Source organism: Protopterus annectens, chromosome 9.part0 (genome assembly GCF_019279795.1).
Source record: "Protopterus annectens isolate FY-2018-M chromosome 9.part0, PAN1.0, whole genome shotgun sequence".
Lineage (NCBI taxonomy): Eukaryota > Metazoa > Chordata > Ceratodontiformes > Protopteridae > Protopterus > Protopterus annectens.
Genome location: NC_056743.1, coordinates 521,718,514 through 521,742,351, shown reverse-complemented (window position 1 = coordinate 521,742,351; position 23,838 = coordinate 521,718,514). Strand labels below are relative to the sequence as shown.

Sequence of the window (23,838 nt, the reverse complement as noted above, 5' to 3'; positions counted from 1 at the left end):
TCAGCAGGAATAAAGCACACTTGCTTATACTATTGTGAAGCTGTTGTTTATATATGGTATAGTAGCCGTGTAATTGGTTAATAGTTTCCAGGCAGATTGAAATGTCAGCCTATCATACTTGATGTTGTTATGGTGTGATGTCAAGTAGTTTTGAACTGCAGACTCTTCAGTAACCCAGACTGAAGGATCAGAATTTAAGATTACAATTGTATGTGTAGTTTCATATTAAATGTCATGAATGAATTGTTAAAAAGATTAGATGCACAACACTCCTCTGCATCTCAGGAACTACGAAATGAATCTCCAAATGCCAAGTAAAGGAAATAAAAGATTTATTAAATTCTTTCTTTATTTCCTTTACTTGGCATTCGGAGATTCATTTCGTAGTTCCTGAGGTGCGGAGGAGTGTTGTGCATCTAATCTTTTTCACAGTGTGTCATGACTCGTCTCTATATATTTAACATTTTGTCTTTTTGTAATATACTGTTTACTGGCAAACGTTTTTTCCCACCATGTCTGCCCTTCTCAGTATTCTTGTTACATTTTCAGGTGTTTCTGGCTTTTTTTTTCCACTCTTTCATCGACACTAAAAAGGGAAGCTGTCACACCAGAGTCTCCACAGCATTCTGTAGTGGAAGCCTATTTCTTTAGTTGTGTGTATAGGGCGACACCCATTATTGTGTTAATGTGTACTGACTCATTTCCTTGTGTAAGACATAGGTAGGGAAAGGTGTGTGTGTGTGTGTGTGTGTGTGTGTGTGTGTGTGTGTGTGTGTGTGTGTGTGTGTGCGTGTGTGTGTGTGTCATACCTCAACCTGAAAACATCAAAAATCTGGACAAGGCCCATGAAAAATAGGTACAAATCTGTATGCTGATTAACATCTAATTTGCATACATAATTATGTAACCCCACCCACTCCAATGGAGTTGTGGGATACCAACTTTCAAACGCAAACTGAAGAACAGACAACCAAAACATGGCACCATAGTCCCCCTGCAGCCATTTCAATTTCCCGTTACCTGGCTATTTCGCCCCATTTACCATAAACACTAATGTATGCATACTTCTTTACTTCTACAATGATTTGGATTTTATTTTTACATTTTACAGCATAACAATGCAGAAACACTAAAAGACATCATCGGGTAAACAAAGCAATACTGTCTCACAATGAAAATAGGCTTGACATTAAAACCTCTTTGCCCTTGAAACTCACAATCATTGAAACCCACACCACATCCAAAGAAAATGCATCTGGCCAGTGGTGGATAAAGATTACCTTTGGGCTGTTTTCAAATCATTGGCCCCTTGCACATAAAACAAGAAACATACATGTGTTCTTTTCTTTATACACCTTCCTGACTCTATTAAATTATATTTCTTGTATAATACAACACACATTAGAGCGCATTTTAAATTTATTGTTTGAACATTTTACCAGTAATCTGTACTGTAGGCAATGAAACAAAACACATGAACCAATAATGACAAAACTGCCCAATTCAGAACTTTTCCATCATAAAAGTCTGCTTCCACACCATAAATAGAATGACAGTAGTGTAAGCAATAGGCATCTTGCATAGCGTCTCGCACTTATTTTCAATTTCATTTTTTTTGGGGGGAGGGGGACAAAAGGTCAAAATCCAGGGACACATTTTAAACATTGCTTTTATAATTTTGTAAAGTTGCTAGAATAAAATGTTGTGTTACCATCATGCATTTCACTGGCAGGTTTTGAACCCAGGACTCTATGCACTACAGTCAGAACATACCACTATGCCAAATCAGCAGCTGCCTAAAAAATAGGAAGACTGAAAAATAGCCATCATTTAGTGAATTAATTTCTCACTTCTCAACATAGCTCTTAACCTGAACACAAAAAACATGGACAAACAACAAAGCCAACAATGGGGGAATACAAATTCAGTTCTCACTCACCATATCTCTGAACTGTTAGCACAAAAACAATAATGGGGAATACAAATTGTGTGCTCACTTCTTATCATAGCTCTAAACTCTTAGCACAAAAAAAAATGTTCTTACTTCTCATCATAGCTCTCTCAACTATTAGTACAAAAAAAATCTGGACAAAGCTCAGAGCATAACTTTCAACTGTTAGCAGGAAAAAAATGTTCTCACTTCTCATCATAGCTCTCAACTTACTCAGAAATGGTGGTGGCTAGGGATAGTAGGCTCTTTTTACTCTGTACCTTTGGTACAGGGTTTGAGCCTGAATACCTCTATCCACCAAGTGTATTATATGGGGACACACACACACAGTCTCACTCACTGACTGACTCACTCACTCACTCACTCACTCACTCACTCACTCACTCACTCACTCACTCACTCACTCACTCACTCACTCACTCACTCACTCACTCACTCACTCACACTCACTCACACACTCACTCACTCACTCACTCACTCACTCACTCACTCACTCACTCACTCACTCACTCACACACCTACCTTACTCTGAATAACGAGTGGTTCCTTACCCTGAGTAGTTCACATTCCTCTGTCGTTGCTGCCATTAATCCCTGCTCGCAAACTCTGTCCTGAGTAGTTCCCGGCTCGGCAAACTTTGCTGTTTCAGCTTCCTAGCCTGCACACAAGTTCCTCTGCTGTTCTGCTCCCCATTCCCGTCATTTCAGCACGCTGCTCACAAGTTCATCTGCTGTTCCCCATTCCCGCCAGCCAGAAATGATGATGTGAGCTCCTTGAGCTCAATTCTGACTGGCTGGTAGCCTCACAGAGCTGACGTCATTGTGCACATGATGATGTCAGCTCCGACAGTACAAACATTTTAAAAAAAGCAAAAAAAAAAATCGGAAATGAAGGGGTGCCACTCAGGAATCATGGCACCCCTTCATTTGGACCCCAAAACTCGGTAAAAAACGAGTAATTCAGAACGGTTGGGAGGGTCTGGTGTGCATGTGTGTGTGTCCTACAAATATATAGGGAAAGGTATGGGTGTGTGTGTAACAAATAGATAGGGAAAAGTATGTGCGTGTGTGTGTGTGTGTGTGTGTGTGTGTGTGTGTGTGTGTGTGTGTGTGTGTTTGTAAGAGGGAGGGAGGTGTGTGTGTTTATAAGAGGGAGGGAGGTCTGTGTGTAAGAGGGAGGTAGGTCTGTGTGTGTAAGTTAAGTGGGGGGATCATACCACACAATTATCAAGATTTGTGCCTCATATTTTCAGTTTGTTCCTGATAAAATTGTGTTTTTTCTTGCAAATCACTGAGGATTGAAGTCAAAATATTGGCAGACATTTGAGTTTTAGGCTTCATATCCTCAGAAAATACATACTAATGCAAAACTTGTTCTTCTATCTACTTTCTAAGGAGGTAGTGGTATGTATGTGCGTGTCATACCTCAGAACTGTAAAGATTTTCACAGAATGTCCAGATTTTTGCTTTATATTTTTGGTCTGTTCCAGATAAAAATTTTTTTTTTGACAAATCACTGGGATGAGCTAAGGATTAAAGTTATTAAATAATGACATCTTTTTGAGCTTCAGACTTCATACTTTAGAAAACACATTCTAACACAAATCCTATTACTGTAGCAACTTTCTAAATGGGTCGCTAGTTTTGGGCCCTTGTCCCAAACATTATAACAAGCTCTTCCCAGATTTCTTGTGCTAAGAGATTGAGAGGTAGTGTGTGTGTGCATGTCTGTATGTATGTATAAGAGTGAGGTAGCATACCCCATATTCCTCCTAAAAGGATTGAAGTTGCTAAATAAGATGTTTTGAGTTTCAGACATCATATTCTTTAGAAAAATGCATATTAAAAATTCTGTTATTTTTAGCAATTTTCTAAGTTCATGAGGGCAATATTATAGCAATAACCCATGCCTGGGTGTGGGTAATGCGGTATTTACCCACGGTTGGCATGGTTTGGTCCCGAGGGCGAAGCCCGAGGGACCAAACAAAGACAACCGTGGGTAAATCCCGCATTACCCACACCCAGAAGTGGGCTATTGCTATTATACTATGACATTATTTAAGAAAAGAAATAATTACTTTTCTTAAATAATGGCATTGTATAATGCCTCTTTGCTGCCCTTCCACAGCTGTCTGGTATCTGCGGCAGTTCTGATGTACTGCGCATGCCTACGCAGTACATCGGAGCTGTGGGCAAAAGCAACGGAGAAAGCAAGATCTCCGTTGCTTTTTACTGTTTCGCTATGTTAAATGGGTTTTAACATAGCGAGACAGCTTTAAAATAAGCAACGGAGATGTCTGTTGCTTATTTTAAAGCTGTCTCGCTATGTTAAACCCATTTAACATAGTGAAACAGTAAAAAGCAACGGAGATCTTGCTTTCTCCATTGCTTTTTTTTTTTTAAACCTGTCTCGCTATGTTAAATGGGTTTAACATAACGAGACAGCTTTAAAATAAGCAACGGAGATGTCCGTTGCTTATTTTAAAGCTGTCTCGCTATGTTAAACCCATTTAACATAGTGAGACAGGTTTAAAAAAAAAGCAACGGAGAAAGTAAGATCTCCGTTGCTTTTTACACACTGTGTCGCTATGTTAAAGGAGTTTAACATAGCGAGACAGCTTTAAAAAAAGCAACGGAGATCTCCGTTGCTTTTTTTAAACCTGTGTCGCTATGTTAAACTCTTTTAACATAGCGAGACAGTGTTTTAAAAGAGACTTATACTAATGGAAAAAGTCCGGGTGACCGGACCTTTTTCCATTAGTATAAGTCGATTTACAACGTGCATGCTGGCCAATCAGCGTGCACGTTTTGGAATATTAATGGGGGGGTCATGGTATAATTATAATTTGTCCCTGTTTATTTTAGGCTTTGTCCAGATTTCTTGAACTAAGACAATGAGGTGTGTGTGTGAGAGAGAGTGAAATGCCCTAGTTAAGAGTTAACAGGTGGAATTTATTTTCAAGTGCATTTTTAAGGAATTGTGAGCTTCAAGGGAAGAGAAATTTACTGCTGCTCATGCTAAGTTTGTTTAAAATGTACAACTGTTTTGTTCAGCAAATGGTATCACTATCAGTGGCGGATTTAGGCATCGGCGCAGGGGCGCACGCCGCCCCCTTTTTAAAGCTGTTTGGAACTCAATTAAAAAATGCACTGTCTGTACTATTTTAATAATATATTTTAAAAAAACTTAACACCGCACGGTAGTGTCTTCTCCTTTAAGGAGAACCATGCGTGCGCTACACACACGTCACCTCGGAAGTGAACATGTTCAACACTTGGGCATACATATAGAAAGCTATTTCCTTTAAACGAACCTGACAGTCTTTCCTTGTAAACGTTTTCTGTCATTTGTGACTTCGCCTGTAGTTTAGTTAAACAGTTCCACATCATAGCGGTTCTCCTTTACAGAGTGAAAAAAAAATCTACGTTGGCAACTGTTGGTAACTTGAAACTACGAGTGCATGAGACAGCGAAGTACAGCTATGCTCAGTTTAGAAACACGATTTATTCGTTGTAGTCACTTTATTGTACTGTGTGATTTTGTTATATACACAATGTCGTGTTACTAAAATCAGGTAGGTAACTTTTGATTACTTTCATTTGACAGACACAAACGTGTCAAGTATGGACCTAGATTTTGACATAATATGTAGGATAAATGGGAGGGAGCAAAAGTTTTACTATTTTTCCTCCGGCTTAACTTTTTTTTCTGGTAATTCTGTTCTGTGTAAAACTGCACTGCGGAACTCGGTGTAAATTAAATGGAGCAGGTGTAATACTTTTCTGTGTGTGTTACATGAGGGCAAACTTCAGAAGTCTGAAAATGGTTAGGCTGGAGACACAAGGAGCTTTTTTAACTACTATTTAGCATTGCTGACACACCTGTCATTGTCATACACTAGCTAAATAAAGCCTTTCCAGATAGAAATTACCTTTTAATGCAGGCAGCAATGACTGCTCTTTCTTTTCCTCACATTTATCGCATTCGCTGAAGTTCAACATAAAGACATCTAGAAATACCCAAACCAAAACCGTGGCCAGTGCCACCTTACCAGTCTCCTTATTTCTTCATATGCCTTGTGGCTATACAAATCGACTTCCACAAACATATTATTTTGTAGGTACCAAATGGACAGGTGCAGTTGCAAACATAAGTCAAAGAAATGCACTGCTGTCATATGGAGAAAAATAAAACTTTGTTAATTAATCGCCTCACTCAGGCTGCAGCAGGATATGCCGGCGGAACGGATAGCTTAAATTCAGCGCCCAAGTGTTGAACATGTTCACTTCCGTGGTGGCGTGAGTGTAGCGCACGCATGGTTCTCCTTAAAGGAGAAGACACTACCGTGTGGTGTTAAGAAGTTTTTTTTAAAATTCAACATGTTCACTTCCTTGGTGGCGTTTGTGTAGCACACGCATGGTTCTCCTTAAAAGAGAAGACACTATCATGCGGTGTTAAGAAGTTTTTTTAAAATCATCATTCTCTTTTTCGGCTTTTCCCGCTAGAGGTCGCCACAGTGGATCACTCTTTCCATTTCTTCCTATCCTCTGCATCTTGCTCTGTCATACCAACCGCCTGCATGTCCTCTCTCACCACATCCATAAACCTCATCTTAGGCCTTCCTCTATTCCTCTTACCTGGCAGCTCCATCCTTAGCATCTTTTTCCCAATATACCCATCATCCTTCTTCAGCACATGTCCAAACCAACGCAATCTCGTCTCTCTTGCTTTGTCTCCAAACTGTCCAACATGAGCTGACCCTCTAATATACTGATTATTCAAAAATAATGAAGTTTTTTTAAAATATATTATTAAAATAGTGCAGACAGTGCTGTAGAATGCTTTGTTGTTGTCCTTCGAATCAGTGGCAATTTTGTTTTCGTAGCTAGCTTTGGAGGATCTTATAAGGGATCTCAGCTTTTTACTGAGGCTAACCAGGGAGCTCCTCCACTCATGGGATTTCACTCTCTTTTGCAACAGTTTCTTCCTTCTGTTGTACAGTTTGTTTATGGCAGGGGACCACCAGATTGGCTTCCTTTTTTTGGAGGATAGTGTCTTGGTTCTGTTTGGGATAGCAAGATCCATGCACTCGTGTAAGTGCTTATAGAGTGCATTTGTGTAGGATTCAGCAGTCGTAACTGTATTGTCCATCTGCATGGGTGTCATGAAGTTCACCACTTCTGTCTTAAGAAGCATGAAGTTGGCTTTGGAGAAATTCTTTACCATGGTTTTCTTAATGGGGGGTCGGGGCGGGATGTGGATATCTAGGGTGATTAGCTTATGGTCATATCGGACCAACGAGGAGTTGACTTCAGGTGTGGAACACTGGTCACTCATATTGGTAATGACTAGGTCTAGGGTATTGTTGTCCCTGGTGGGGGTGTGGATAAGTTGATCCAGGGCATTGGAATTTATGAATTCCAGAAAGCGTTGAGCGAAGGAGTTGGTACATGAGTAGTTTTCCCAGTTAATGGTGGGATAGTTGAAATCACCCATTATTAGGGTGTTTGGTTGAACCCTAATATTTTCCAGAACATCAAGAAAAGAGGAGTAGGATTCCTGGGGCATGGTGGGGGATCTGTAGCAAGCTATAATTTGGATTGCAGTTTTGCCCAGAGTTAGTTGCACTTGGATAACCTCGGGTGCATTATGCTGAGCAACTAGCCTGGAGGTGTGGATATCCTTAATGAATATGGACACACCTCCACCTTTGGTGTTACGGTTCAGGTTACATGGCCGAAAAGTGTGGTATGAGTTATAGCCTGGTAGTGCAGGGGTGCTCTCTGGAGCCTTGAACCAGGTCTCAGTCACTGCACAAATATCGATGTTCTCCATTTTAAGGAGTGTCTCGAGTGAGTGCATTTTGAGATTTAGACTTCTAGCATTGAGTAGCATTACCCTCAGTTTTTGCTTGCCTGTTCCTGTTATGGTGGTGAATTTGTCATTTGAACCTTGCCTAAAAAAGGCACTATAGGGGTGGCAAGAACCATAGCCAGTATCCGTTTTTAACATACCTCCCAACTGACCAGATTTTTTGCCACATATTTTTGGCTAATTCCTCATAAAATTTGTGGTTTTCTGGAAATTCACAGAGGACTGAAGTCACTAAATAATGATGTATGAGTTTCAGCCTTCATATCCTTCAAAAAATGCATGCTAACACAAATCCTGTTATTCTAGCAACTTTCTAAGTTAAAATGAAAAATATTTAAAATCTATCCCTATTTTTGGGCCATTGTATCTCCATTATTTTAGGCTTTGTCCAGATTTCTTGTACTAAGAGGATGAGAGGTATGGAGATATGGTATTGTAATGCCCTAGTTGGGGAGGGGCAGATTAGTCAGTTAACTTGATCAGGCTTGACCCTATAACTTGGTTACAGGAAACAAGAGCCTGAATCCTCTAGACTAACTACCAGAATGCTGACAGAATTGTGAGTTTGAGTTTCAATATATTTTCAGGGAGTGTGTTTCAGTGCATTTTTAAGGGATTATGAGTGAATTTCACTCCATTTTCATGGAACTGTGAATTTCAAGGAAAGAGAAATTTACTGCTGCTCATGTTAAGTCTGTTTTCAATATGCAACTAACTGTTTTGTTTAGCGAATGGCAGTCACTGTGCTGTAGAATTTGAAAGCAGTGTCAGTAGTGCGATTGCCTTTGGTACAGAAGGCTGTAGATTCTACTCCCACACCATGTGGATGGAGTGCTGATTATTTGGTGCATTTTCAGGGGGGATAGGGGTTCTGCACTCCTGAGTGTGTCCTCCTTTGTATGAGATGCATACTTGTCGGTTTGTCAGTCCTATATTATTATATTACCAGCTTACCAATTTTTTTTCTTAATGTTACATTGGCAATTAATTCTTCAAGGGCAACAGGCACTGTATTTGTAGATGAAGCACTGAAGTGTAAAGTTGTTTGCCAGTAGCAACCTCTTCTTTTACTTCTGCAGAGATTGTACTTATCAACTGATACTGGTGGATTGTGATGACAGATGTCTGAGTGGCCTTTTATTGTTGAAAAATTTTGAAATGGGTAGTTTTGTCATTATTGGTTCATATGTTTTGTTTCATTGCTTACTAGAATGTTCAAAACTTCAGATTTAAACCACATTCTAACAAGTGTGCTGTATTATGCAAGGAATATACTTTATTACAATCAGGACGGTGAATCAAAGAACACAAACATGTATGTATGGCTGTAAAAATGTGTGTAAGGAGCCTTTGGCTTGAAAATGGCTTAAAGGTAAACCTAATCCTCCACTGCATTTTCTTTGAATGTGGTTTTATGCCATTGCAATGAATGTGGGTTTCAAGGGCAGATACGTTTTCTGCTCATGCAGTCTGTTTTCACTGTCAGACTGTGTTGTTTGGTTTGCAAATGGCTATTAGTGTTTGTGCTATTTTATTTCAATATCTGTAATCATTGTAGAAGTAAATAAAAAAGCAAGTAAAGTAAAATTGCAGTGTGTGTAAGGAATCCAACTTCCAAATTCTGTACTAGTCCTTCAGTGATAATTATTGTATTTACACATACCCATGTAGCAATGCAGCTTTCTTTAGTAACTGCCATATACATAATCACTTGGTCTGAAACTGTGTGCCTTCTGCTGTGTAATCTTATACTACAAAAGTCCTTTGCTTAAGGGCCTCTGGCTCAGAGGGACTTTCTAGTTAACGTGAAATGAATGAATGAAAATAAAGATACACAAGAGGATATGCTATTTTAAGAAAAGTGTGCAGAGAAGTACATTAATTATGTGTTTGAGACTAACATATGACCCACCACAGCTTGGAGTCCTTGGAGACATGGAAACATTAGCAGCATGTCAGGCAAATATATTAATGTGACTAAATGACATCTGAGACTAGAGGTAATCCAGAAAGCTCAAGTCAGGTCCGGTATCCCACCTGTGACCCAGTGGAGAGAGGACTTACAAGAAACAGAGACCAAAGGATTAGTCCAGATAAAAATCACTTTAGCTAGCAGATCTGGGGGACTCCTTATCTGATACCCTCCCTGTGGGAGGAATAGAGACACCTTCTTGGACTTTCAAGTAGTTTATTCAGTTAAGCAAGTAGATGGATGAGTGCTCTCGTTCTAATACATTACATTCAACAGGTCAGTTATTTAAAGGCAGTTACAGCCAATGATGTGAGGGTCCAGGGGAGCTGAATGGAACAAAATCTACTGAAACATGGTTTAAAGCCACGGAGAGCACACCAACAGTGCAAGGTTATGTCTTCCACACATTTAGGCCAGCTACTTGACAGGCAGGGACTAAAGGCTGAGGTGTCTCTATCTACATCCAAATAAATATACTTCAAGGCTGGTCAAACAGGACAATGCATGTGAGATGCTCCATGTTCACATCACCATAGGTAAAATCCAGTACCACTTCCTTGCAAGTTATAGGTCCCCTTCCATGACCCAAGAAACCCATACCATGTATTTAAACTTATTAGAAACACTAACCATCCAACCGAATACCATTTTCATGGGTGACTGTAATTACCCCACTATTAACTGGGAATCCTACATGACACCAAACGTACATGCACAGAGATTCCTGGATTTTGTAAACACAAACTCCCTGAACCAGATAGTCAATACACCAACCAGGGGTGCAACCATACTGGATCTGGTCCTCGCTAATATGGGAAACTGCTGCACACCCCCTACTGTAATGCCTTTTCTGGTAAGGTTAGACTACAAAATACTCTCCTTTGAAGTAACAATAAACCTGGACCCCCAGCTCAACCGGGAATATTCAGGAACTATTCTAAGGCTAACTTCCTGTTATTAAGTGAGAACCTGGCAAGATTTCAAGCCCCCGTAAACCCTAAGAACACTTCTGCCTATACAGAATTGTTCACGGAAACCCTGTACAAGCAGGTTAATAGCTGCACAGAAGCAGCTGTACCTACCAGGAAGAAGTACAGAACTAACTCAAAACACAAGCCACCCTGGTGGAATCACAAAATCAATAGGCTGTATAACAGCAGGAAGAAAATCATGGCAAAGATTAAGAGGTGCAGCACCCAGTAGGATAAAAGCACTCTTGTCAAACTAAACAAACAACTCAGAGGACAAATAAAGTCTACCAAAGCCAAAGTTGAGGTATGTTTGTCCACCCAGGCCAAGTATAACCACAAAACATTCTTTAGCTATGTCCGCAACCTCAAAGGCAAATCACAATTGTGTGCAGAGCTCGTTGTGAATGTAGCCACCTATACTGAGCCAGAAGATATAGCAAACCTCCTGGCTGATAAATTCATCTCCAACTTTATCCCTCTCTCCCCTTCAACCTTCCTCAGGAAATATTATTAAATATAACTCCCTCTACTATCACTACGGAACACGTCCTGAATGCTGTCTAAGACCAAGAACACTGCATCAATGGGCCCAGACAATATTCCAGGATGTCTTCGAAATAGCATGAAACATAACCTATCAGGGCCTCTGGAATTACTGTTTAACTGTAGCCTCCAAACAGGCTTAGTACTTCAGAAAGGCAACAGTCATCCCTCTGCACAGAGGTGGGCCATCTACAGACCTGGGAAACTAGAGACCCACAAGTCTCACTAGTCTTATATGTAAAGCCATGTAAAGAATTATCATGGGGATGATCAATAGAGATATAGTAAACCTCCAGACACTACACCCAACCCAGTTTGGTTCTGTCAAGGCCAGATCATGCCTACTTGACCTAGTGGACTTCTTTAAGAAGGTCACCAAAGCAATGGATGAGGGCAAAATCATTCACACTGCCTAGCTTGACCTGGTCAAGGCATTTGGCAAAATACCCTCTCGGGCATTGTTGACAAACTCAAGAGGTTAGGTACAATCCCACATGTCATCTGGTGGATATTCAACTGGCTCACAGACAGGACCCAGGAAGTTAGAACTGGGTAATCTACCTCTACAAAGAGGCCAGTAACAAGTGGAGTCCCTCAGGGATCAGTCCTTGGACTGCTCCTTTTTGGCATTTACTTCTCAGAAGTCAAGGCCAATGTCAATGGTCTGTGGCTGACTAAATTTCCAGATGATTGCAAATTAGGAGCCATCACTGAATCTCACACTGACACAAATGTTCTCCAGGAGGGGCTCACACAAACAAACAACTGGTGTCAGAGCCATGGGCTAAAACTAAAAGCCAAGAAATGCATAATAGAATCCTTTGGGAAATCATCCATCCCTAGTAACTATAATATTGAAAACACACCCCTTCAAGTTGACCCAGTATTTAGGGACTTAGAGACACACACACACATAGTAATCTAGCCTTTGATCATCACGTGTCTACACACACAGATAGCAATCTAGCCTTTGATCATCACGTGTTTACAGTGGTGAGGAAATCATTCAATGTTGCACAACTTACAAACAAAGGTATGGCAACTAAGTCCAAGGAAGTCATTGTCCCACTGTATTCGGCTTTCATCAGACCTATCACTGAGTACAATGACCCCTTTGGTATGTACCTAACCAGGCATATCCAACAATTAGAACATCCACAGAGGTTCCTCACTAAAAGAATACAGGGTGTAATTAAAACATTTTTTGCAGACCACCTGAAGGCCCTATCCCTGTATTCTGTTCCTACAGGCTTTTGAGGGGAGATCTATGCCTAGCATACAGGGCATTGTAAGACCCCACTCTGATGGATCTCCTACATATCCACAAAACAAACAGCACCAGAATTACCCATTCTAAAGACTTAAACCTTGCCTGTGATATAAATCGGACCTGCTGGAGAGATAGATATGTATCCCAGAGACTACCCAATCTGTGGAACAGGCTCCCCATTTATGTGAAGCAGAGTTCCTCCCTAACCCAATTCAAGTGCACCTTGGACAATTGGATGGGAAAACGGAAATGCATCCCTGATTTGGCACCTGTGTCTTAAATGGACACACGTAACCTGTAAATGGTTCATCTCCCAGGGTCATGCTTACACTTATCAAGAGTGTTTTAACTTGTTAGAGATTTGGGATGCATGGCTAGGCTTAAAAATGCCCTTGTGGCCATCAGCCTAGGAAACGCCTATGAACCAAATCCACAGCAACATCATGTGTAACTGAGTGTATATTGTGGTCTTTCACACATGATGTCAGAGTTTCTTAAGGTGATCTTTCCACAACCACCAAGCCCAGTGTCCAAATTTCCCACCCCCAGCCTGGTACTCAACTAACCAGACTGCGCCCCCCCTTTGTAAATTCCTGGATTCGCCACTGACTATTGTCATATAGAATTTTAAAGCAGTGCTAGTAGCACAGCAGGTAGCATACTTGCATCTTGATGTAGAAGGCTATGGGTTCTACTTCCACAGCAGGTAGATTTGTATTTTAAGGGGATGGGGTGCTGCAGTCCTGAGTATGTCCTCCTTTGGAGGAAATGCCAAGTAACTATGAACCTGTTTTTCAGCTTGCCACCCTTCCCCTATTGCAGTATATTAGCTTAACATTTTTTTAACGTAGCATGGACAATTTATTCTTTAAGGGCAGCAGGCACTGAATTTGTAGATGAAACACTGAAATATAAAGTTGTTTTCTAGCAACAACCTCTTCATTAGTTTCAGATCTCTTTAATGTGGAATTATTCAGATGACTTTTACTTCGGCAGAGATTGTGTGTATTGACTGATATTGGTGGACTGTAATGAGTGGCCTTTTATGGTTGAAATATTCTGAATTGGGCAGTTTGTCATTATTGGTTCATATGTTTTTTTTATTGCTTGCTAGAAAAACATTCACAACTATAATTTTAAAACACACTCTAACAAGTGATGCTGTATTATAGAAGGGATATAATTAAATTATTTTATATTATAATTAATATGACCTGTATGTATTATAATCATATGTATAATCATATATATAAATATATACACTTCTTATGCATGGCTACTCTTGTTTATCTCAGTAACAGTCAGGAAGGGATACTGTAATGTCTGTGTCAAGAAAAAAAGGTCTAAAGCTTTTAGTTAAGCATATAATTAAGTTGTTCACACCACTGATAATAGACCCAGTTTCATATAACTAAGGGTCAATAACACAAAAGCAGAAAACACCCAGAATTTCCCTCACCCACTCAGTAAAACTAATATTGAAAAAAGAATTAATAATGTGCATATATTAGGGCTATTGGAATTATCTTTAAAAAGATGAAGTGATGACTTGCAACTGTGCCGATGTTGGGATTATGAAGAAATGCTTGATTAAGCATTAATTAAAAGATATACATAATTTAGTGACTGCACACAGTTTAAGTTAAATACAGCTATAATGTGCTGTGCATTCAGAGCACAGAATGCCAGCTTTTATTTAAACAGCAACTTGTGTTACTGAGAGCTAATCTTGGAAGCCAAAGAACACGAGTGTTATAAACTAATCTGTTTAAATCTGTATAATCTGAACAGGCTCATGAGACTCAATTTAGTGTCCTACATAAAAAATACTGGCAAATGAACGCTATTCCCTGGTAGTTGTTTTTAAGTCACTTATAAACAAATAAAACGAGGAAGTATTTTGAGATAAAACAAATATCTTGTCTTTATGGTAGGTAAAAAGTAAAAAGGAAAACTCTGTTATTACCCAAGTAAATAAAATGATTATTAGCAATGAATGAGAAATTATTCCAGTATAGAGAACTGAACAGCCAAGCCTTCTTGATCAGAAAGTTCCCTTGAGTTAGTTGCAATGTACATGGGGTATGTAAAAAAAATGCATCACGGATTCCTAATTAAATCTAGATATCTGTAATCATTGTAGAAGTAAAGCATAAAACAGTATGCACACTGAGAATTTTGAACAGTGCTTCTGGCAGCTGGGGAGAAATAGTCAAGTAATGGGACCCAGTAATAGCTGCGTGGGGGGGGGGCTCTGTGTTTGCACCCCCCCCTGCAAAAAATCCTGCGGGCTCCCTTGCCTATTCGTCTAATCCTTGGATGTGCAGTGCCATGGGTAGATCCTCCTTATGGGGCTATATTTTTATTTAAAAATAGCATATCAGTGCAAAGAATGGCATGTGATTTGTCCTTACAAGCCCTTTACTAAGTGAGCAGTGGTACAAGTATTGCTAAATTGTTGACTATCTGGACAGTAAAAAAGAACCTCCCTAGGAGAGATGAGTGCATCTGGATATTTTAGGGGTACACCAGACCCATTGACCAGGTATGGCCATTGTGCTTACAGAGGTTTTTGGGTCTATTAGCAAATCGAAACTTTAGTTACTCGAATACCTAAAGATCAATCTGGTAATATCAAAATCCAAAAACCGCGAATGGCTGATTTCACGCAGGGAAAGAATTCCCTTGGCCGTTCATAGGTAGGTACTAGGCTATTGGCCCTAGGGCCTATATAAGCTTAGCCAGAAAGGTACCCTGGCTTTCGTCACCCAAGAAAATTATTTTCCTAAGCCCCTGTCAGGCAGAGTCACAGAGATGATTCCCGGGCTTAATTTCCTATTTCCCATCCAATCAAGATTTTTCTTGAAGAAGGAACTTTGTTTGATATAGATAAGTAGTTTGTTCCAGAGTATGGAAAGTCTCTGGGACAGGAATCTGTCCCTCCAGTATGTTCTGTTTATTGTGGTGACAAGGTTTAGGACCTTAGAGCATGTAGCTCGGAGGGATTGGGATTTCTTTAAGTGGAGCATGTCCAACAGCTCTGGGTTTGACATAGCTTTGCATGTTAGGCAGAGATTGCCTCTGAGTAGGCGATATGCAACGGAGTAAAACTGGAGTTTTTTTAGACGGTCTGCGAAGGGCATCTGTTGGAGGCTGATAATCCTCTTTGTGAAGTATTTGTGAAGTATTTCTGCAGCCTTTCCAGTTGTTGTAGATGTCTTGTGAGGTACGTTGTACTCTATAATGGGTTTAATGAGTGACGCGTAGAGGTGAACAATGACCTCTTTTTTCCTGGATGAAAAACTTTTAGTGATGAGGTGTGCCACGTAGAAGGATTTCCTGACTACTGTGGTGATGTGATTATCAAAGGAGAGACTACTGTCCACCTGTGTCCCAAGGTCTCTTACCACACTTTCAGTATTAAGTAGACTACCACCTATGTGGTAGCTCATGGGTACAGAGTTTTTACCAAAGGGGATGACAATGCACTTTCTGGCATTGAGCTTGAGGCCATGGCTTTGACACCAAGCATCTGTCTCAGTGAGGCCCTTTTGTAGGATGTCCACATTGTTAGGAGTTTTGATTATGGCTCCTAGTTTGCAGTCATCTGTGAACTTCATTAGTCAAAGACCTTCTGTGTTAGCCTGTACTTCAGAAAAGTAGATACCAAACAGGAGAGGACCCAGAACTGAACACTGTGGTATTCCACTTTTCACTGGTCTGAAGTCGGATTTGGAGTCTGCTACTTTCACAGTGTGGGTTCTGTCAGTGAGCTAGTTGTTAACCCATGTTGTGACATAGGGATTTATACCTAGTTTAGTGAGTTTATCTATAATTCCAGAGTGGGGGATGGTGTCAAAAGCCTTGGCAAGATCTAGATAGACTGTGTGAACCACCTTACCCTCATCTATGGCTTTGGTGACTGCTTCAAAGAAGTCTGTCAAGTTTAGGAGACATGATCTGCCTTTTACAAACCCGAACTGGGTGGGATCCAGAGTTTGGAGATTACCAATGTCTTTTTCTATAAGTTCCATGATGATACGTTCCATGGCCTTGCAGACCAGACTCATTAGGCTCCCCCTTTGTGGAGTGGGATAACCATCACTGTGTACCATTCAGTGGGCACAAAGCCTGAGGTGATGCTATGACTGAACATGGTGCTTTGACGGGGGTGCCAGTTCATTCTGTAGTTCGTGTAGAACGCAGCCGGGGATGTTGTCAGGTCCCATGAATGCTGTGTTCTTGGCTTTGGAGAGTGTGTTTTTTACCTGTGCAGCAGTGATTACAGGAACTTTGCATTCTTCCAGTATAGAGATGGGCCCTTTAGCGGGTGAGAGGAGGGTAAAGTTAGCACAAACCCTGTCTGCCAGGATGTTGGCAATATCAGTTGGTGGTTCTGTATATTTAGTGCCATTGTGCTGTAAGTCAGAGCAGCTCTGAGTGTTGCCATTGAGATTCTTGACATAGCTATAGAATGCTTTGTGGTTGTCTTTAGAATCAGTGGCAATTTTGTTTTTGTAACTAGCTTTGGAGAATTTTATGAGGGATCTCAGCTTCTTTCTGAGGCTGACCAGGGAGTTCCTCCAATCGTGAGATTTTACTCTATTTTGCAACAGTTTCTTTCTTCTGTTGTAGAGTTTGTTTATGGCAGGGGGCCACCAGATTGGCTTCCTTTTTTTGGAAGATAGCATCTTGGGTCTGTTATTGATAGCAAGATCCATGCACTCGTGTAAGTGCTTTTAAAGTGCATTTGTGTAGGATTCAGCAGTTGTACCTCTATTGTCTGTCTGCATGGGTGTCATGAAGTTTTCCACTTCTGTTTTAAGAAGCATGAAGCTGGCTTTGGAGAAATTTTTTATGGTGGTTTCCCTAATGGGGGGTGGGGGCGGGATGTGTACGTCTAGGGTGATTAGCTTGTGGTCGGATCTGACCAATGAGAAATTGACGTCTGGTGTAGAACACTGGTCGCCCATGTTGGTAATGACCAGGTCTAGGATACTGCCACCCCTAGTGGTGGTGTGGATAAGTTGATCCAAAGCATTGGACTTCATGAATTCCAGAAAACATTGAGCAAAAGAGTTGGTACATGAGTAGTTTTCCCAGTTCATGGTGGGGTAGTTGAAATCGACCATCTTTAGGGTGTTGGGTTGTACCCTAAAGTGCATCAAGAAATGGAGGAGTGGGAATCCTGGGGCATGCTGGGGGATCTGTAGCAAGTTACAATTTGGATTGTGGTCTTGCCCAGAGTTAGTTGCACTTGGATAATCTCGGATGCATTATGCTTAGCAACTAGCCTGGAGGTGTGGATATCCTTTATGAATATGGACACTCCTCCTCCTTTAGTGTTTCTGTCCAGGTTAAGTGGCCGAAAGGTGCGTTATGAATTATAGCCTGGTAATGCAGGGGTGCTCTCTGTAGCATTGAACCAGGTCTCTGTCACTGCACCGATGTCGATGTTCTCCATTTTAAGGAGTGCCTCGAGCGAATGCATTTTGAAATTTAGACTTCTAGAATTGAGTAGCATTACCCTCAGATTTTGCTTGCTTGCTTGTACCAGTTACTTTGGTGAATTTGTCATTTGAACCTTGCCTAAAAAAGGCACTATAGGGGTGGCAAGATCCTTAGCCAGTATCCAGAATCCAAAGGGTAACAGGTACAGGCCAACTCTGGCAAAGCATCATTATCTGTAGATCATGTCATCCCAGGCAGACAGATACTGGATCCCCTTAGAATAACAACAGAAGCATAGCCAATTGTTGAAGTCAATCATTTTGTCCTTGTACTGTGGTATTCTGGATGATGGCAGGATGCTACTTAGGGCTAGGGTCATACCTGCCTGGGCTACAAGATCGGAGAGCTCCTCCATGTCTCTTTTCATGTAGTTCAGGGAGGTACATCTCAAGTCATTCACACCAACATGGACAACGACAGAGTCACATTTGTACTTGTTGTGGAGTGACCTGAGTGCATGCATTATGTGGTGGATCCTCGCACCTGACAGGCAGCTGACAGTAAATTTCTCCTTGTTTAGCCTGGTGAGTGGAAAATCAGTGTGCCTGACTATAGAGTCACCTATGACTAGAGTGTTGGGTACGTTGTTATGCCTTATGGGCTGTGGTTGAGTGGTACACTGAGTTTGTGGACTATGTGGTATTTGGGCTGTGTTGGGGGTGGAGGTTGCTTGTGTTTCTGCTTTGGAGGTCTCTGTTGCTTGAGCACATTTTTATTGAGAGCATCCACGAATGTAGGTGTGTGTTTTATGTTTCTATGTGTGTGTTTTGGTGGTGTAGGCTTTGAGGAACTATGTGATGAGTGTGGTGTGGTGCAAGTGTTTTCCTTCTCCTCTTGACTGTCTAGTCCAGTCTTGGGTGAAGAGAGCTTTGTTTCCAGTTTGGCTATATAAGTGCATCTCTCACAGGTTGTAGCATTGGGTGGTAGGAGGAGAGGGTTGTCTGTGTACATGAAGTGATTGCTGCATTGCCCCCAAGATGCCCAGATTCATCAGGTAGACAGGAGAGAACACCGGGAGCTGACCCTTAGAAATGCCTGGATAGGTGCTTATTTATTAAGTACTAAAAACTGTTTTCCTCTAGACAAGTGAGGAAAGTTGACTGCTGTAGTAATTTGTAGCTTATTTAGTGCTTACAACGAGTCCTGAACATGTGCTGAGCTCAAAGAAACAGATTTGAGTGCTAAAACTAAAAAACTGGCTAGTTATAAGTGAAAATTTGAAGAGCAGACTTTATGGCGCTGGGAATAGTTTAACCCTAGCTAAGCAGTGATGCATAAAGTGCATTTTTTTTTAATATAACAGTAGCAAATGAGCAAACTGATTTAAACCAATTAACCAATAAAAAGCTAAAAACTGAGCCCCGTTCCAGCCATCTTCGCTCAGACAAGTTCTAACTGCACCCTCCTGCCACTAGGGTGCAGGGGAACCTTCTCCAAAAAAATGGTCTGGATTAGTGCTCAAGTTATACAAACAAAGCTAGATTCGGCAGATCTGAATTTAGTCTATGCTACAGCAAACAAGGCGTACCAATTTCAGAAAGAAACAGTTCAAATAAGCCTTTAACCAGAAACTCCCAGCTCAAAAGGGCAGAATCTACCCTCTCAACCCACAAGAGTTTAGACCACACCTTCTTAAACCAGAACTAATACACTTTTAGAATAACAGACACTAAGCCTTCAATCAGCAACTCCCAACTTAGAAGGATGTAAGCTACCAGTCCTGCCACAACAGTGCAGACCACAGACCTTCTTAATGTAAAACAGCTGGTCTAAAGCCCAAGTGCTTCAACCAAAGGCTTAGAATAACAGTTACAATTTAATCAGGCTATTAACAAGCAGTAATAAATGCAGCAGAATAAATGCAATTAAGTACTTTTAAGAACAAGCAGCAAAAGCAAAATAAAGTAATAAAGCAGGAAGAAACCAAATACAGTAAAAGTTACTTGAATACCTAAAGATCAATCTGGTAATATCGAAATCCAAAAAACACTAACAGTTATGTCCACCGTTATGTGGATTATGCCCTTTTGTCCAATGTAGAGCAATCTCGGAGTTCGTATAGTTGGGGGGGGGGGCACAGCCCCCCATTTTGATTTGGGTTTAAAAGTGTTTTTTTTTTTCCATATGGCCAAGGGAATTCTTTCCTTGCATGAAACTGGCCTTTTGCGGTTTTTGGATTTTGATATTACCAGATCGATCTTTAGGTATTCGAGTAGGATTCCTAATGTCCTTAATGTCGTAAGATACCATGCACCTGAAGTAGCTGATATGATTTAAACTTAAGTTATGAGCTTTTCAGCTAATACCTTAACTACTTAACTACACAATGACATAATTCCATAAAATTTTATCTGAACTAAAAAAAAGGGAAAATCCGCCATATCTTGTTTTATGAATTATATTCACTCTGAATGATCCATTTATTATTATTAGTTTTATTTTTGTGTGTTTTGCATGCTACACTTATCTAAGGTGATTAAGACCCCCTACCAAGTTTCTGCCACTTGCCTAATTATTTCCCTTTTACATGCTCAAGGGCAGTTTATGTGGTCTAGGCTGTTATAATGCAGGGCTGAGAGTGCTTTTCTTGTTCCTTTTTGCCCTACCCACAGTCCCCTCTCCTGTTGTAGAATATATAATTATGTCTATGCGTAACTATTCATCTTCCATTCACTTGCCCTGTTGCAGCCATCTGCTGGACACCTCTTGTAGCTCCTGTCTTCTTAATATGGACTCCATTTCACTACTAGGGGGGGTCTAGTAGATACCACAAAACTCCCAGCCCCCTTCCCATGATTAATGAGTAGGCCCCTTGACTTCCCCATATTACTAGTGCAATGGGCAGACAATTGTCCACCTTGTGTGACTGAGTATACTGCTCAGCAGTAACCTGAGGTGGTGTGAGTGCCATGCAGTACTGGTATAATAACATACATGAAATAATATATCAGCTGTACCTATGATTTGAGGTAATGAATAACCGTCCAAGTCTAACAGTACAGTTCCAGACTGTAGACATGTGCGCAGCTCGAACAGGCTGTGTAATGATAGGGTTGACACATGGGGTTTACTCCATCGCTCTCCACCTTCTTCCACTTTTTCTTCAAATCTAATCCACCTAGAATGGCAGAGAAATAAAGTATATGTAATACAATATTAAACAGCAAAGCAAATCAATATAATAGAAAAGACTTAACCAGTGAATATATTTTTGTACTTTATGATTGTGTGAACCTAGAGATTATTTTAAAGATGTGTAATGTCTAGGACTACTGACATTATGTAATGTTTACTATAGTATCAAGAGAACAGGGTTAGAGCTCAGATATGACCTTACATTTTGGAGGCTAGTAGTTTTTATATTTCAGACTTCTTGTTTTTTTTTTTTTTTTTTGTCTTTTGTGTTCTAGTGGCTATATATCACTGTTCTGTTCTGCCCTGTCCTGTTCCAATCAGAGTAAATTAATCAGGGTAAATAAATTGCTTCCCTTATCTAGATATGCACTTCATGACTAGTTGCTGACTATGGTGAAAAAAAATCGTCTGACAAATCACAAAATGTGTTCATTTGTAAAAGAAACCGCTGCAGATGCTTCTTTTAAAACATTACTTCAAAATACCTTTCGTGCGCATCGCTTGAATTTCCACTTTCTGAGGTATCACTGCTAAATGCCCCAAGTCTGTCTTGAAACATATCTCTTAAATGCAAATAAAACTGTCTACTATTAAAAGGAGTACTACATGGTCTATAATAAAACAAGCATTTATCAATGCCAGGTATCAAACAGCATTTCTGAATGGCTCATGAAGTTGCTTATTTTATAATTAGTCAGAAACATCATGACATAAGGTAAACATTCATCAATGACAAATGTTTCACTGCACAGTATGTATAGCTGGGAGGAAAGCACTTCTTGTGCAGCAAGTGTCTACAAAATAAAGTATGATAAATTCATAAGGTATTAGGAAGAAACACTGAATTTGGGGTGAGAATGTATAGAACTGCACACACATTTACAGCTGAAGTTTTAATATAGTAAATGCTCATAATTTAGGATACTTATATTTCTGACCCATATTCTTTAAAGGAAATTTGTATAATAAATGCAAAATACCCTTTTTTTAAAAAAAAAAAAAAAAAAAAAAGACTGTTAGTTTATCAAATGATTGCTAGTACAGGAGAGGTCACCATTGTATTATAGGTTGCTAGTAATGCAGCACTGATCTTCATAGCTTATCTGAACTTATTTATAACATGAAAGTTCCTGATGAGAGATGAATCTACCAGTCGTGAGACTAATCAGTCAGGAATCACCCAAAGAACAGCAAGGAAAGACTGAACTATTCTTCCATTCACCAGGAACGATTACTAACATTCCCAATCCAGTTCAGGCAGGCAGACCCTGGAGCTCACTTCAGGTAGAGTAGTGTGGACCTAGATATGATTAAAGGCTTGACAGGGAATCTTTTCCTGTTTTCTTATCTCTTGTGTGGTGTGCAAGTGTCTGCTGCAGTCCTTAGCTCAGCTTTTTTGTCTGTATAAATGTTTTTTTTAACAAGCTAGCATTTTCTACACTTTCTGTAGGATAGCACAGTGAACTAGGTCAGATATTCTAAAAGCAAGCTGGAAAAGGGGAAAAAATACATTAGGATGAAAGAAGACATTTTAATTGTGAAAGCAGAAGTTGAAGCACTTTCCCCTGTAGTTCCGAACACTTCTACCTTCAGGTGTCAAAACTGGTAAATAAGAGATTGAGAGACACTGACCCCAACATGATAAGAGTTATCAGAGGGATTCTAGACATGGTGCTCAATAGCAATTACCTCCACGTTTTTGGTACATTTTGCAAGGTAACAATAGGAATTGTCATGAAGACAGTCGTGGTCCCCAGCCTGGCCAAGATTGCACTTGCTACTTAGAGGACAGAGAGATCTATACCTCAAGGTTCAAATAGCACCTGATCTGTTACTAGCACTTTATTGATGATATTTTCATTGCATGGAATGAAAACAGAGAACAACTTGTTGAATTCACTAACTATAGGCAAGGAACAACAGATTGCTTGAAATTTAGCTCCCACACATGCATCATATAAATTCCCATTTCTGGACATGACTAAGACAAAATGAAGATGTGTTCTTACTTACAGACCTGTACTGTAAGCCAATAAGAATAAACAGTAAATCAATACTTGCAGGCCAGCAGCCTGCATCCTTATTACTTGAATAAAAATATAAAAAAAATGTAATGAAAGTCTCAAGGTCTGAGGGTAACAAAGCTGAGCCTTTAAAATTCCTGACAAATACTGGTGACTTTAAAGTCTTCATCAATAGATGGCATAAAATGAATGAGGTACTCAGCACCCTGGACCCCATAAAACACCTAAAACCACATGGAAATAAAGATCATCTGATACTTTTTGACGGAACATTATATGAAAAACTTCTGGGTCTAGTAGGACAATAAAGTACTTCACATTATAGGAACAGCATCTTCATAACCTACAGTACTGACTCAGAGACAAAAATATCATTAAGCATAATTGGTGGATTATATTAGGTCACAGAGCTATCAGCTCTATACTAGTTGAGGCTCCTAGTTTTGTATATGTGAAATCTAAGTCATTCAAACATTAAATGGAGATTACCCAGCCCACCAAGACTAAAGAAAACAAAGGTTATGGTACTTTCAGCGGCTGGACTGCTACCTGTTGGTACTCTCTCAAATGTGCAAGGTTTGTATGCC

General features: G+C 40.2%; 1 protein-coding gene across 2 annotated transcripts in view; it reads right to left on the bottom strand.

Annotated features, from left to right (window-relative positions):
- The window catches only part of SLC4A5 (solute carrier family 4 member 5), a 765,106-nt gene that overhangs the window by 489,380 nt on the left and 251,888 nt on the right, over positions 1-23,838 (bottom strand). For both annotated transcript variants that reach the window (XM_044083082.1, XM_044083081.1), the window contains exon 3: positions 21,050-21,210. In XM_044083082.1, coding sequence (XP_043939017.1) covers positions 21,050-21,210 — 161 coding nt within the window. The remainder of the gene's footprint in view (positions 1-21,049; positions 21,211-23,838) is intronic.